This window comes from Salmo salar, chromosome ssa07, assembly GCF_905237065.1.
Source record: "Salmo salar chromosome ssa07, Ssal_v3.1, whole genome shotgun sequence".
NCBI classification, from domain to species: Eukaryota; Metazoa; Chordata; class Actinopteri; order Salmoniformes; family Salmonidae; genus Salmo; species Salmo salar.
The window spans coordinates 47,074,743-47,090,286 of NC_059448.1; the positions used below are offsets into that span (position 1 = coordinate 47,074,743).

The 15,544-nt window shown below is 43.3% G+C and overlaps 1 protein-coding gene across 2 annotated transcripts in view; it reads left to right on the forward strand.

The window, feature by feature from the left end:
• The window catches only part of LOC106609416 (PRKC apoptosis WT1 regulator protein), a 92,012-nt gene that overhangs the window by 70,719 nt on the left and 5,749 nt on the right, over positions 1 to 15,544 (forward strand). The window contains exons 4-6 of one of the 2 annotated variants that reach the window (XM_014208216.2): positions 7,699 to 7,733; positions 10,161 to 10,284; positions 12,597 to 12,701. In XM_014208216.2, the coding sequence (XP_014063691.1) occupies positions 7,699 to 7,733; positions 10,161 to 10,284; positions 12,597 to 12,701 (264 nt within the window). The remainder of the gene's footprint in view (positions 1 to 7,698; positions 7,734 to 10,160; positions 10,285 to 12,596; positions 12,702 to 15,544) is intronic. The other variant, XM_014208218.2, reaches the window with a different exon arrangement.

Here is a 15,544-nt window from a genome sequence, read left to right on the forward strand (position 1 = left end):
CAAACCCTTCTAGAGCATAACTACATGAATAAGACACATATACACACACACACACCCCATTGTGGTATCCAACACCTTAACAATCCTCATTTGCATTTTTAATTTGCACCTGTCAGTCCAGCAAAGCTTGAGCATCTTTTCTTTAAGGCAGGCACTTTCTCCTCCCTGCCTAGACAGTTTTCAAATGCATTACATTAAGGTTCCCTGCTTAGATGTAATGTTCTTTAAGCTGTTCAGAAATTTGGTTGTATAGCCTGAGACAATATTTTCAGAGGGTATCACCTTTGTTGATCAAGATGACAAGTCTGTAAATCAGGTTACCCAGATTAATATTTATCCGTTAGAAGACTGCTGCCAGCTAAAATAGGTCATTGGCTGTACTCTTCTCATTTTTCCAGTTGAATTCTTAGGCCTCACCTTTTGAAATGTCAATCGTGGACTCCTAATATGAACGAGAGCCTCCAGAGTAACAGATAGGGATATTTATCAGCTTTGCAAGGAGACATAGATGGAGAATGCTGGAATGCAAAAGTAGGCCTATTGTGGAACTTTTATTAGGCATGCCTTCTGGGATTTCAGACGTTTTAATGGCTGTCTAGCGCACAAAGGCTGTCAGATTGCAAACACATAAATTCCTTCTTCTTTTTTTAAATGTGCATGTAATTTATGAGTGGGAGAACATTGTCATGAATTATATATTTGGCCATGGATAGATGGGCAGACTGACACAGACTGACTGACTCGAAAAGCTGCCAACTTTACCATGAAAGGTATTGTCTGTAACAAAGCCTGTATATTGATTTCCTTCGGCGAGATAGTCTTTAATGCAGTAATATGTTTAAAAGTCCCGCCAATGCCTCAGTATGAAATGTTGCCTTTTGTCATACCGGCTTTGGCACACAAAATAAATCATGAACATTCTATTCTTGTCCGACGTCAAACCTGTCAATACAAAGCTTCACTGAATGCTTCACTGAATTCCTTTTAATGCATTTATTCTCTCCATTTACATTAAGTAGTTCTGTCCTTGAGCTGGACTTGTCTATTGTCACAGAAATGCATTTAGCCTGAGGGAATGAACACAGGAATCTGCCATTTCATATTTTTGTATTGACATTTAACAGGTACATTTTTAAAGGTCCTTATATTTACCTAAGAACTTATGGGTAAATATACATACGTGTCAAACTTAAACTACAAGTCGGCTTTTAATGTGAACTTTTATTAAGCATGCCTTCTGGGATTTCTGAAATTTTAATGGGCTGTGAAGCGCACGAAGGCTTTCAGATCGCAAACACCCATAAATTCCTTTTTAAACAATGTGCATGTGATTTATGAGAGAGAGAGCATTGCCACTGCACTATTCCTCTTTTCCAAGAGTCATACAAAGCTATAGGCTACAATATCTTGTTGACATTTATGTTGAGCATGTTTTCATACTGTAGTGGGAAGTAATATTTGACAGTGTAGATATTTGTACAGTGTAGATGATATTATAAATACCTGAAGTGCGACTTGTAATAAGACTAAGTATTTAGCCTATTAAAATGTTTATCTGACTCCATAAAGATGATTAGCAATATGCAAGAACACTATAATTGAGTTACAGTAATAGGCAATCAAGAAATGTTTGAGAATGAAATTCGAAATACAAGTGTATTTAACTACTTTGGAGAAATGAATGGATTCACATACAAGGCTGAAGCGGAAGTTACAAGGCTGAAGCGGAAGTTACAAGGCAATACTGACATTAACAAATCATTATTCTATGCATGATCCGAGAGAGGAGAGAAATCATAGCCTGAAAAGCCATGCCCCAGAAATCTATGGGGTAGAGAATGAAGGAAAGAGAGGGAGTATCTCACTACAGCAGGTCAGGAAGAAAAAAGAGAAAGAACAATGAATCTTAGACTTTTATAAGCATCTGAGTTGGTTGGATTCAAAATCTGAGTTGTTGGCCAATAGTATTACTGTAAAGTTAACCTCCAATCAGATATCAGATCTATATGATGTGACCTCTGCTTCTCAGAGGTGAGACAATGGGGGTTGGAGAAATAAAACTGAGAATGTTGAATTCTTAAGAAAACACAGAGGAGTTTATTGCATACGGTTGTTAAGTGTACTTCAGGGGCTGGGCTGTCCTACCCTACAATTAGTCCTATTTACTGTAGATAACTATCTGCTGCCTACTATTAAAAAGGCAGTTGGCGAGGACGTTTGTTAGCAAGATATCAATGTGCATGATATCTAACAAAGCAGAGTGAGGGTAGGAAAAAAGATGAAACGTGGATAAAACTGTGACTTTTTCAAATCATCCCATTGGATGTTCATCCAGGTCAGCTTTTACATTTCTTTTCATTATTGGAAAGAGCAGATTCTAAGGTTTCTAACATACAATCACTTACAAACTCTGAAAAATGAGGGCATGGGCTCTGTTTCAAAATATAACTTTTTTTTTACATGGTAGCGTTTCCATGCGTTACCGTGACACTCAAGTTGTGGGAAAATATTATTATTTTATTATGTTACAGTATATTCATTATTATTACTATAAAATGTGTGTTGACTGTGATCAGAGCAGGAGAATGTAAGTACGTCTTGTCTGTTTAATTAACAAAATTTAACAGACAACTAATAAAAGACTAGTAACATAATTAAACCATAAAATATGCTATTTCATTCCTTTGAAAATGCATTTTATTAGTCTTATGGTTCTTAGCACCTGCCTAAACCAAATGAATCATGGATTTCTTTGTGATGGTGTATATACATACATCTGCATACCCCTACTCCCACTATCACCGGTGCCGGCATGTGCACAGTATATATAAATGGTTTATGCCGGCAAGAATGTGGTAAAAATGGGACTGTTTGAAAGGGGGTCACCCCCCCCAAAAAAAAAGTTTTTACAGGTAACGTACACAAATCACACAGGATTTACAGTATCACACAGACAGACTCCTGTCTGTGCAATATAGAGGTATTTTTCAGGTTGATTGTTTTCTATTGTTAAGATCCCATTGTACATCTCTTTCTTCCGTCATATGTATACCTATGAAAACAAAAGAACGCCAACTGTCCCTACCCCGGCTTCATAAAAGACACAACTCTGCACTGACTTCGCTTTCAGCCTCCTAAAATCTAAATTCAGAGACTGGCTTCCCCCTGACCAGAGGCAGGAACACCCTCAGCCTAAACAAACTGACTATACCAAAGTCTAGAACAGGAAGGTACATCACCAAACCAATCCCATATATCTGCTCATTGATTTAATGAGTCACTTTAAGACTACAAGACATTATTTATATATATTTTTTGTTACTCGTTTGTTTATTTTGTTGCTGTTTTCCATTAATATGTTGTATGCTCATAGATTTCTGTTTGTATTGACTTCTATATGAGTGTTATCAAAGAACTTGAAACATAAGAGCTGGAAATGTAACATGAATACAGCTCATTCATAGTGTTGTTTCCGATGCTCTCTGCTTTTCTGAGGCCTGTCTGTTCTCTGTAATAGTGGCTCTTAGGGCCGCAGCAGAGGCTGTTAAGCAAGATAAATAGAGCCCACAGCCCCATAATGCAATGCTGTGAAGTATCCTCACTTAAATTTCATTAACCTTGTCTCAGCAACTCCCAGCCCGGGATGCAAGACAGCACACAGGGAAGCAACCGCCGCACGGTGGACTGTTAATGTGATGAATGCAAACTGGGAGAATATCTGAGAACAAGCCATTTTTTTTTCAACGTGGCACGCAGCAGCAGCGTCGTGTTTCTCTCTCACACACAACTCTCGACAGAACATCCAGGCAGGCCTCGGAGTCCTTGACTCCCTTGGTATTCATGAAGCCGTGCAGAGCAGCACACAGCTCCGTAAAAGGGCTGACAGACACTCACATTTAAGCCAGTACGGTTGTGTAACCATTGTGTGTGTTTTATACACACCAGATTAAGACACTTTCAGGTATACATGCATGTTGGGTTGTGAGCATGAAGACATTCATTCCGTTCTCTGCAAGCTAATGGACAAAAAAGGACATCTTGTTTTATCTAATCAAATATCTATTTGATCAAGGCGTTGTGCACCACAACATGCGATAGCTGCTGTAATCTACTACTCTCTTGATCGTGTGTTTTATAAATCCCAGGGTTTATAGGGAAACATTTGCTATGTTCACTAACCTTTTGGATCTGATTTTGATCTTATCACTGTGGAAATATACAGACAACTGCCAAAATAAACGAAACCCTCGAGTAAATGAGGGATAAAAGTACTATATATTGAAAGCAGGCGCTTCCACACAGGTGTGGTTCCTGAGTTAATTAAGCAATTAACATCCCATCATGCTTAGGGTTATGTCTAAAAATGCCCAGTTGCTCATTATTTTGGCTACTATGGCTAAAAGAAGAGCTCTCAGTGACTTTGAAAGAGGGGTCTCAAAGGAGCATAGAGAATTTAAAGTGTGTGTGTGTGTCTGTCACCAGATCTCAACCCAATTGAACACTTATGGGAGATGCTGGAGCAGCGCCTGAGACAATGTTTTCCACCACCATCAACAACACCAAATGATGGAATTTCCCATGGAAGAATGGTGTTGCATCCCTCCAATAGAGTTCCAGACACTTGTAGAATCTATGCCAAGGCGAATTGACGCTGTTCTCGCGGTGACCCAACGCCCTATTAAGACAATTTATGTTGACATTTCCATTATTTTCGCAGTTACCTGTATGTGGCTGGTGTACACGCAATGCATTATTAGTATTTCTCATACTAACACAAGTAGAAAAACAACAGTTGACAGTAAAGCCCTGTCTCAGTGCCTCTTTCATAAAACTGTCAGCAGTGTTTCCACCATAGAGGAGGATATAAGCATAATCATCCCGAAGCCCAAGGACATGAATAGATAGATAGATATAGAAAGCCAGAGCTTCTAGGAACAACTGTATCAATTCATAAACCATAGTATTTTACACACTACACTTACAGATTTGCATTTAGACAACCATTTGAAGTGCAATATGGAAGTTCTGTACCATACAAAATTATTCTGATTTCTCTATAGCGAGAAAGCTATGTCTTATGTACACTGCTCAAAAAAATAAAGGGAACACTTAAACAACACAATGTAACTCCAAGTCAATCACACTTCTGTGAAATCAAACTGTCCATTTAGGAAGCAACATTGATTGACAATAGATTTCACATGCTGTTGTGCAAATGGAATAGACAACAGGTGGAAATTATAGGCAATTAGCAAGACACCCCCAATAAAGGAGTGATTCTGCAGGTGGTGACCACTTCTCAGTTCCTATGCTTCCTGGCTGATGTTTTGGTCACTTTTGAATGCTGGCGGTGCTTTCACTCTAGTGGTAGCATGAGACGGAGTCTACAACCCACACAAGTGGCTCAGGTAGTGCAGCTCATCCAGGATGGCACATCAATGCGAGCTGTGGCAAGAAGGTTTTCTGTGTCTGTCAGCGTAGTGTCCAGAGCATGGAGGCACTACCAGGAGACAGGCCAGTACATCAGGAGATGTGGAGGAGGCCGTAGGAGGGCAACAACCCAGCAGCAGGACCGCTACCTCCGCCTTTGTGCAAGGAGGAGCACTGCCAGAGCCCTACAAAATGACCTCCAGCAGGCCACAAATGTGCATGTGTCTGCTCAAACGGTCAGAAACAGACTCCATGAGGGTGGTATGAGGGCCCGACGTCCACAGGTGGGGGTTGTGCTTACAGCCCAACACCGTGCAAAGATGTTTGGCATTTGCCAGAGAACACCAAGATTGGCAAATTCGCCACTGGCGCCCTGTGCTCTTCACAGATGAAAGCAGGTTCACACTGAGCACATGTGACAGACGTGACAGAGTCTGGAGATGCCGTGGAGAACGTTCTGCTGCCTGCAACATCCTCCAGCATGACCGGTTTGGCGGTGGGTCAGTCATGGTGTGGGGTGGCATTTCTTTGGGGGGCCGCACAGCCCTCCATGGCTCGCCAGAGGTAGTCTGACTGCCATTAGGTACTGAGATGAGATCCTCAGACCCCTTGTGAGACCATATGCTGGTGCGGTTGGCCCTGGGTTCCTCCTAATGCAAGACAATGCTAGACCTCATGTGGCTGGAGTGTGTCAGCAGTTTCTGCAAGAGGAAGGCATTGATGCTATGGACTGGCCCGCCCGTTCCCCAGACCTGAATCCAATTGAGCACATCTGGGACATCATGTCTCGCTCCATCCACCAACGCCAAGTTGCACCACAGACTGTCCAGGAGTTGGCGGATGCTTTAGTCCAGGTCTGGGAGGAGATCCGACAGGAGACCATCCGCCACCTCATCAGGAGCATGCCCAGGCATTGTAGGGAGGTCATACAGGCACGTGGAGGCCACACACACTACTGAGCCTCATTTTGACTTGTTTGAAGGACATTACATCAAAGTTGGATCAGCCTGTAGTGTGGTTTTACACTTTAATTTTGAGTGTGACTCCAAATCCAGACCTCCATGGGTTGATAAATTGGATTTCCATTGATTATTTTTGTGTGATTTTGTTGTCAGCACATTCAACTATGTAAAGAAAAAAGTATTTAATAAGATTATTTCATTCATTCAGATCTAGGATGTGTTATTTTAGTGTTCCCTTTATTTTTTTGAGCAGTGTATTTGAAGCCCTAAAGCCTCTAAGTAAGTGTGATTCCTTTTGAAGTTCTTCCAGAGTTTATTAAGGGGCCTTTCTGGTTCTGCTGTCAGGGAGACCGCAACAATGGGGACTAAGGTCCTCCACCGGCACTAACTAAACCACACTCTCTGATCGAGTGGAGGAGCACACCAGAGGAGTCTCACTGTTCAGGGCCTGAGGGGATGAATAGATATCCATCCGTAGTGTGTATGCATCTCTGGTCCTGACTTTTTTTTTTAAATGCGATTTTTGTACCATCGGGGATCAGTGGGGGCATTGCCAATGTATGGACCTTTAACTCTAAGATTCTGCTAGAATGGGGAAAATGATTAACGTGTGCACCTCGCGTTACACAACTGATTGTATGCATGGTACAACTGGAGGCTGTGTGGTGATAGGTAAAATATTAGATTCAGAGGAGCTATCTATATCAATTCAGCAGTAGAGGTTCAGGAAGGTTTATACACAACATACAGGCTTTCTGTTATATCTACTCCTGATGACTCTCTGCTGATGTTGACGCAATGCTATTTTGTTGTCGTGTCTCTGTGTTGCACACAACCACATGCCCCTGCACTGTATGTGTGTGAGCCTAGGTGTGCGTCTGTACGTGTACGTCTGTCTGTCTGTCTGTGCATGTGCGTTTGTCTGTACCCAAGGCAGATTAATGAGGAAAGGTGGGCTTTGTGTCAGGCAGCGATGAGCTTTTCAAGCTGATTATTTTAAGAGAGTCTCCTCGGTGCATTTCACAATCTGGACACAAGTGTTGAATACGAAAATGCTGACTAAACAGTTTCATAACTCAAGCTACAGATCATCGTTTTCCTCGGGCATAGTATTCATCCAAACAAACATATCCGCCTCTGTGTTTGATAGACTTCCCTTGCCTTTGTTCATGTATTTCTTAGCAATTAGAAATGGCCCTCCCCCTGACATAGCCAACCAGTATGTAATATGTTGTACAAAAGACCCTGGTCCTTTTGTTGTCTGAGTATCCACTTCCTCTAACATGGTTCTCCTTTGTTTTCCTAGGATACTCCAAGATCCGGGAGTGGCCACCACCAGAGGTGAGAAACCTTCCCTATTACTTCTGTTGAGAATGAGGGCGTATATTATTGTTTCTGGTATGGTGGGAGTGAATGTGGTGATAAGTGAAGAAACAGAGAACCTGGAAGACCAGGAAGAGAAGGCAGCAGTTTAGGTCCTTAATTACCATAGCAGATGACCTTGCATGTACTTAAATAGATTTAAAAGTTTCACAATTGGAAACTGTCCTCTGTGTTTACGGTGCCTGTCAGAACATCTAGTTCCAGATTTTGATTTAAACGCAGCTTAACTCGCCGGGTGTCCTCTACCTCGGACCCTGCTCTAGGTACGCCAACAACAGGCATGTACATTTTGTTCAGACTATCGTTTGCAGGCAATGCAACGTTGACGTGACATGAGGGCATATCTAGCCGATCCGATGTCTCAATAAGGAGTTGAAGTTCAATCATGGTCGGAAAGAGTTGTTGCTGATTACAGCTTACATCCACTTTATACCACACACTTACTATGATTGACATATTGGAGCATACATGAGTCAATTAATCCACACCAAGTCAGTATATTTCTTGCCTATGGTGTGGCCATTGACACCTCAGTTTATCTTCCTGCTACACTGCTAAATGTCCAAAGCCATAGCCATTGACACCTCAGTTTTGCTGGACACCACACTGCTAAATTCCTAACCACCATTTGGACATTCTTTTCCACTATTTGCATAAGGACAATCACCATCAAATTGTTAAGTTCTGTGTGATCCCGGCCAAGTTCACACCGGCTGACGCTCCCAATCTGGCCCAGTAATGATGTCCTCCTGTGATTGGCTGGCCTCCACTGTCGGATGGTCCAGTGTTGTGGAGCAGAGTGGGCGCCACAAGATGGCTGAGAGATTGGACAACCCTGTCTCTGTGAACGCCAACGAAACTATACAACAGGCTGCTAATGCATTCACACCATCCTCTCTCGCTACACTATCATTGTGGTCGAAATGGGCTATTATAGCGATCAGCCTGTTGCTGGTTGTCAGTCTTTGGAGATGGTTTATGACTTTAAGATGGATGGGCCTTTTCTGTTCCCCTGGGCTCTGCTAGCAGACCACACCAGGCATCTCAGTGCTTGTTGTGTGTGGCCATTGGGTTACTACTCTGTTATTGGCTCTGCTTCTCCTCTCCAACCCCCACCTGCTGAGACCTCCAGGAGTGGATCATTGCCTCTGCCTGTCTCCCATGTGCTCTCTATGGGGAGCTAATGGACCAGATGGGATGATTAGCACTGAGGACATGGCTGTTTAGACTGGGTACCTGGCAGATGCCGCAAGCCCTAGAGACAGAGGGATGGAGAGGGATGGAGAGGGATGGAGAGGGATGGAGAGGGATGGAGAGGGATGGAGAGGGATGGAGAGGGATGGAGAGGGAGAGAGAGAGAGAGAGAGAGAGATTGCATCTACAAGGGAAGAGTGACCACGAAGACCCTCAGCAAAAAAAAAAATAATGACTTGCCGAGGATAGCATTTCAAGGACTTTATATCAAAAGCAATGGGCACAACACTCTTTAGTTCTGATGAGTGAAAATAATCTCTGTGGGCTCAGCCTCTGAGTTACTGAGGAAGTAAATGTCAAATAGCCCCAAAAAACTGCATTATTATCTGAGTGTCTTTTATTATGAGTGGTGGAGCCTCCTGGCTAAAGAAAGAGATGGAAGGGGAGATAGATCTGATTTCTGCCTCTAGGGAGCTTGTGATTGTTTAGTCTCAGAAATGGTATATTTTTTTACTGCTCAGCATAAGTAGGTATTCAACCTCGTTTAAGAAGTATTGAAGTTTGCTTTCCTGTAATGCAGACATGCTGTACTCCTCCAAGAGACTGGGATCAATCTTAGCTTAACTGGTCTATTGAATGCCCGGGAGGGAGGGAGAGATCCTCACTAGCTGCAGACCAAGGAACTCATAGCACCTCTCTTCACTAGCCGATGAATAGGGAAGCTTTGTTTGCTAATGACATGAGTGGATTTATGCAGGGCGCTCTTTACACATCTCAGCCTTCAAGATGGTCATATTGAAATTGCCTCATATTCAGAATCCATTCTTCGCCCTTCGAGATACATCTCTGACTGCTTTTATGTTCTAATGGAATAGAAGGTAAAAAAGCTTCAGAAAGGTATAAATACTTGTTCTCCTCAGACTTAAGTTTGACCGTTGGAGCTGTGTATTGTGTGTTCAGCAGGCTCTGAGTCATACGCTGCAACAGCTTTTCACTTTTTATGTGATGCTTTTCAATGTCAGGGAACTTTCAAAAGGTTTACACGTTCCTTATTGGATTTACTTCACAAACTACGTGTGGGTGCGCGCGTTGTGCACGTGTACCGTACCCAGTTCTATTATTGACCTGAGTCAGTGTTGAAAGCATGGACATTGGTGTTGGTCAGAAGTATTGATGTGTGTGTTGTGGCAGCAGCAGCTCTGGGGGTCCTGGTTCTGAGGAGGCGGCGGGGGGGAACAGTCGACACCGCCGCAACCGCCACGGCAACGCCGCCGCACCCGGAGGATTGGAGAGGAGGATGGAGGAACTGGAAAAGGTACTCAAAATTAGGCTTCCTCTACCATTCCCCCAGAAGTGTGCACTCGGTCACTCCCCCTCATGCATTGAACGCATTGGATTAGTGCAAGCATAGCTGGAGGAAGGTTCTGCATTAGGCCTATAATTCACTAGTTGACAACTGAATTTCAACGCAGGTCTATCCAGCATCACTATCCAATGTTTTTATTTATTTCACCTTTATTTAACCAGGTAGGCTAGTTGAGAACAAGTTCTCATTTACAACTGCGACCTGGCCAAGATAAAGCAAAGCAGTTCGACACATACAACAACACAGAGTTACACATGGAGTAAAAAAACCATACAGTCAATAATACAGTAGAAAAAGTCTATATACAATGTGAGCAAATGCGGTAAGATAAGGGAGGTAAGGCAATAAATAGGCCATGGTGGCGAAGTAATTACAATATACCAATTAAACACTGGAGTGATTGATGTGCAGAAGATGAATGTGCAAGTAGAGATACTGGGGTGCAAAGGAGCTAGATAGATAGATAGATAGATAGATAGATAGATAGATAGATAGATAGATAGATAGATATAGTATGTGGACGAGGTAGTTGGATGGGCTATTTACAGATGGGCTATGTACAGGTGCAGTGATCTGTGAGCTGCTCTGACAGCTGGTGCTTAAAGCTAGTGAGGGAGATATGAGTCTCCAGCTTCAGTGATTTTTGCAGTTTGTTCTAGTCATTGGCAGCAGAGAACTGGAAGGAAAGGCGGCCAAAGGAGGAATTGGCTTTGGGGGTGACTAGTGAGATATACCTGCTGGAGTGCGTGCTACAGGTGGGTGCTGCTATGGTGACCAGTGAGCTGAGATAAGGCGGGGCTTTACCTAGCAGAGACTTGTAGATGACCATGCGCCAGTGGGTTTGGCGACGAGTATGAAGCGAGGGCCAGCCAACGAGAGCGTACAGGTTGCAGTGGTGGGTAGTATATGGGGCTTTGGTGACGAAACGGATGGCACTGTGATAGACTGCATCCAATTTGCTGAATAGAGTGTTGGAGGCTATTTTGTAAATGACATCGCCGAAGTCAAGGATCGGTAGGATGGTCAGTTTTACAAGGGTATGTTTGGCAGCATGAGTGAAGAATGCTTTGTTGCGAAATAGGATGCTCATTCTAGATTTAATTTTGGATTGGAGATGCTTAATGTTTATAATGTGACTGATGTTTGAAATATTAAAATACGACATGTCTTAGTTGATTATTTCAGAATGACTATTATGCTTCTTGGTACATTTGATATTTTATTGTTGGTCTTTGATATCCTTCCTGTCTACTGCTATTTCTCTTTCTATATTCATCTCACATTTCCTGAAAGCCCTGTGTTGTCTGTCTGTTCGTCACAGGGGCAGAGATACTTTGATAGCAGCAGGGCCTGGGGAGAGGTGACCTATAATTGTTTTTAAAGCGTCTATCAGCATCCTGATAAATCTTGAGGATTTATTTTTAAAAGATGAATTCCTCTGAGTCGTTTGAGCGGCTGCCCAGTCTGGCCTCGCTGTTCATCTTCAATCAGATGTAGCCCTTCCTATATTCCTGTCTGCAATAACTCCTCTGTGTTCAGTCAGAGAATGTACTTTACTGGAGTTAGGAAGAGGGGGAGTTCTCTCTTCCCCAACGCTCTGTACTCCCTCTCAATCACTTTTTAGATTCTCAAATGTCACCCCGGTCCAGTCCATTTGTAAAAGAAAAACTACTGCTTTCACTTGCCACGACGCCTGTAAATTAAGAGTTTGCACATCACTGGCGAGTTCGAGAGAGCAGTCAGTGCACTTTAGTTTTGTATTGATTTCAGCAAGTTCTGTCGCTGGTCTCAGGCTTGTTGTTTAAATGCAGTATATTTCATTGACAAATGTGCAGTGTCCTTGATTGCTTTGAGTATCCTATTGTAGTGTCAGTCATCATGATAATGAAAGTATTACTTTGAACCTTCCGTTACCCATGTAACTCGGGTAACCCTCCATAAAATAACATTTATCTTCCACGTCCTGAAGGTTTATGGTTGCCACGGTATGGACATCATGCTATGTGGGTTTCCATGGAAACCAGTTCAGGCTTAACTTTGTTTTTACTACAGATAAGTTGGAGAGGCAGATTCCTGGCGAGCCTTCATTTAGCAGCGTAAAGATCAACGTGACTAATGTCCACATGGCTGAGGCTTCTATATTTGTTCTCTCTCGCTGTCTCTCTGACTCTGTCTCTCTCTGTCTGTGTGTGTGTGGACCGTACCAAAGTGCTGCAGTAGGTGTTCTAACGTTAAACAGCTCTTTGTCCGTTCTTCCTCAGGAGCTGGCCAGACAGAGGCAGGAGAATGGGCAGCTGCTGAAAGCCCAACAGGATAAAGACGACCTAATTGGAAAGCTGAAGGAGGAGATTGACTTGCTGAATAGAGTGAGTGTTGGAGAGGGTTTGCCCAGGGTTGAGAAGGTAGAGTTGGGCTAGGCTGGGGGGTGTTGGAGACAGTCATTCAGGGTTGAGAGGGTGGAGGTGGGCTAGAGTGTTGGGGAGGGTCACCTAGGGTTGGGAGGGTAGAGGTGGGCTAGGCTGGGGTGTGTTGGAGACGGTCACCCAGGGTTGAGAGGGTAGAGGTGGGCTAGGCTGGGGAGTGTTGGAGCCGGTCACCCAAGGTTGAGAGGGTAGAGGTGGGCTAGGGTGGGCAACCACTAAGGCACTGAGAGTTAAGTCATTTATAGGTATTTTGAAGAGGTTACTATACAGATGTTAGAGCAACAAGGCTAGATCTACTTTCACAATTATTAGTAATTAATAGTATGCTCCTTAAATTATAACATGTGATTATGTATGGTGCCCTTCTAGTCTAGAACACAGGTATAGTAATGTATATCTATGTGTTTTTTTTACCAGTAATCCTTTGATGGACAACTCTGTCTTGCCACGTCTAACTGCCACAGTTAAAGATGCACTATGCAGAAATCGCTCTGCCATTTCCTGGTTGCAAAAATTCTAATAGTTCGCTTAATTTCAGTTTATGTGACAACTGGCAAGTATAGTGTAGAGAATCATTGTACCGTTTAAGCTGTTGGGAAATATATTTTCCATAACCCAAAATATTGCATTTTCAGTTGTTTAAAGCTGGTGTACAAAACTAAAAGTAAAAAATGTAACGTAAGGGAAGCATATAAATAGCACACATTGAACAGATCTACCACTTCTTAGACTTGCTTTCAATGAGAATGACTGATCTATAACACCTATTTCTATGTGAATGTTATTATAGTTTCTCTTATTTGTCAGTTGCAAGCTTGTCATTTTTAGTAACTGTGCACTGCAGAGGAAACTTGGAGATATTCAGTCTCACACAGCTGTGTTGAGTGAAGCCGAGGACTAAATAGAACCGATAGCGACGTGGTAATTTGGCAATCTGCAGGCAATCAGCTTGATATTGTAAAGCTGCTTCTCGGATAAGCAGAAGATTACAATTATCCAGCGCTTGCAAGGATTAACACTCGCACAGGCACCCCCCAAAAAAGGGATTTTCTCATGTTCTCTCTCGCTCTATTTATCTCCCGTACCCCAACCTCTGAACTGGATCTGATTTGGTATTTTATCAACATTTTAAACTCATTGTCAACCGCACGGGTCGTAACCCCATCCGGTTTTGGTCTGCAGAGCCTGAAGTAAACGATATGCAGACCCGTTCAAGGTGCAGAGCTCTTCAGTTCCACTCCCCTGCACCCCTTGGCAGTTTGGAGAAACAACTTTTGAGTTTCGCTGTGTGCCTCCTAACTTAAAACAGCTGCTCTTTTCAAAACATGACATTTTCCCTTCCCTGACAGTCTATTGGATCTAGTCTTAAGAAAACACTAGGCCCTTGCTATAAGTCAAGAGTCCTTATGCCAATCAACATCCTACACACTGTGGTTAAGAGAAACCCTTCTACTGTGGAGTGCAAGTCTGATTTCAATCATCCCTTGAGATGTAATGTGACTTATAACCACTAGGGTTATCAGCCTGTAATTAATTCATCATTAGTCAAGAGTTACTACATCTCCACTCCTATCCGCTCCTGAATGTTATGTAACCATTTAGTAGTCCATGCATTAGGCTATATCCACAGACTCTGAATGTAAAGAGACAGCTGTGTCATGTGCCTCTTTCTCTAGAGACCAATTATATTACTTCTCCTTGGCACCAGGGAGTCAGATCTGTGACAGCCTACAGGCCCCACCCCCTGTCTCCATACCTACTGTAGACCCACACTGTATACAGAGAGGCAAATACCCCACACCCTGTCTCCATACCTTCTGTAGACCCACACTGTATACAGAGAGGCAAATACCCCACACCCTGTCTCCATACCTACTGTAGACCCACACTGTATACAGAGAGGCAAATACCCCACACCCTGTCTCCATACCTACTGTAGACCCACACTGTATACAGAGAGGCAAATACCCCACCACCTGTCTCCATACCTACTGTAGACCCACACTGTATACAGAGAGGCAAATACCCCACCACCTGTCTCCATACCTACTGTAGACCCACACTGTATACAGAGAGGCAAATACCCCACCCCCTGTCTCCATACCTACTGTAGACCCACACTGTATACAGAGAGGCAAATACCCCACACCCTGTCTCCATACCTACTGTAGACCCACACTGTATACAGAGAGGCAAATACCCCACCCCCTGTCTCCATACCTACTGTAGACCCACACTGTATACAGAGAGGCAAATACCCCACACCCTGTCTCCATACCTTCTGTAGACCCACACTGTATACAGAGAGGCAAATACTCCACACCCTGTCTCCATACCTACTGTAGACCCACACTGTATACAGAGAGGCAAATACTCCACACCCTGTCTCCATACCTACTGTAGACCCACACTGTATACAGAGAGGCAAATACCCCACCTCCTGTCTCCATACCTACTGTAGACCCACACTGTATACAGAGGCAAATACCCCACACCCTGTCTCCATACCTACTGTAGACCCACACTGTATTCAGAGAGGCAAATACCCCACACCCTGTCTCCATACCTACTGTAGACCCACACTGTATACAGAGAGGCAAATACTCCACACCCTGTCTCCATACCTACTGTAGACCCACACTGTATACAGAGAGGCAAATACTCCACACCCTGTCTCCATACCTACTGTAGACCCACACTGTATTCAGAGAGGCAAATACCCCACACCCTGTCTCCATACCTACTGTAGACCCACACTGTATACAGAGAGGCAAATACTCCACACC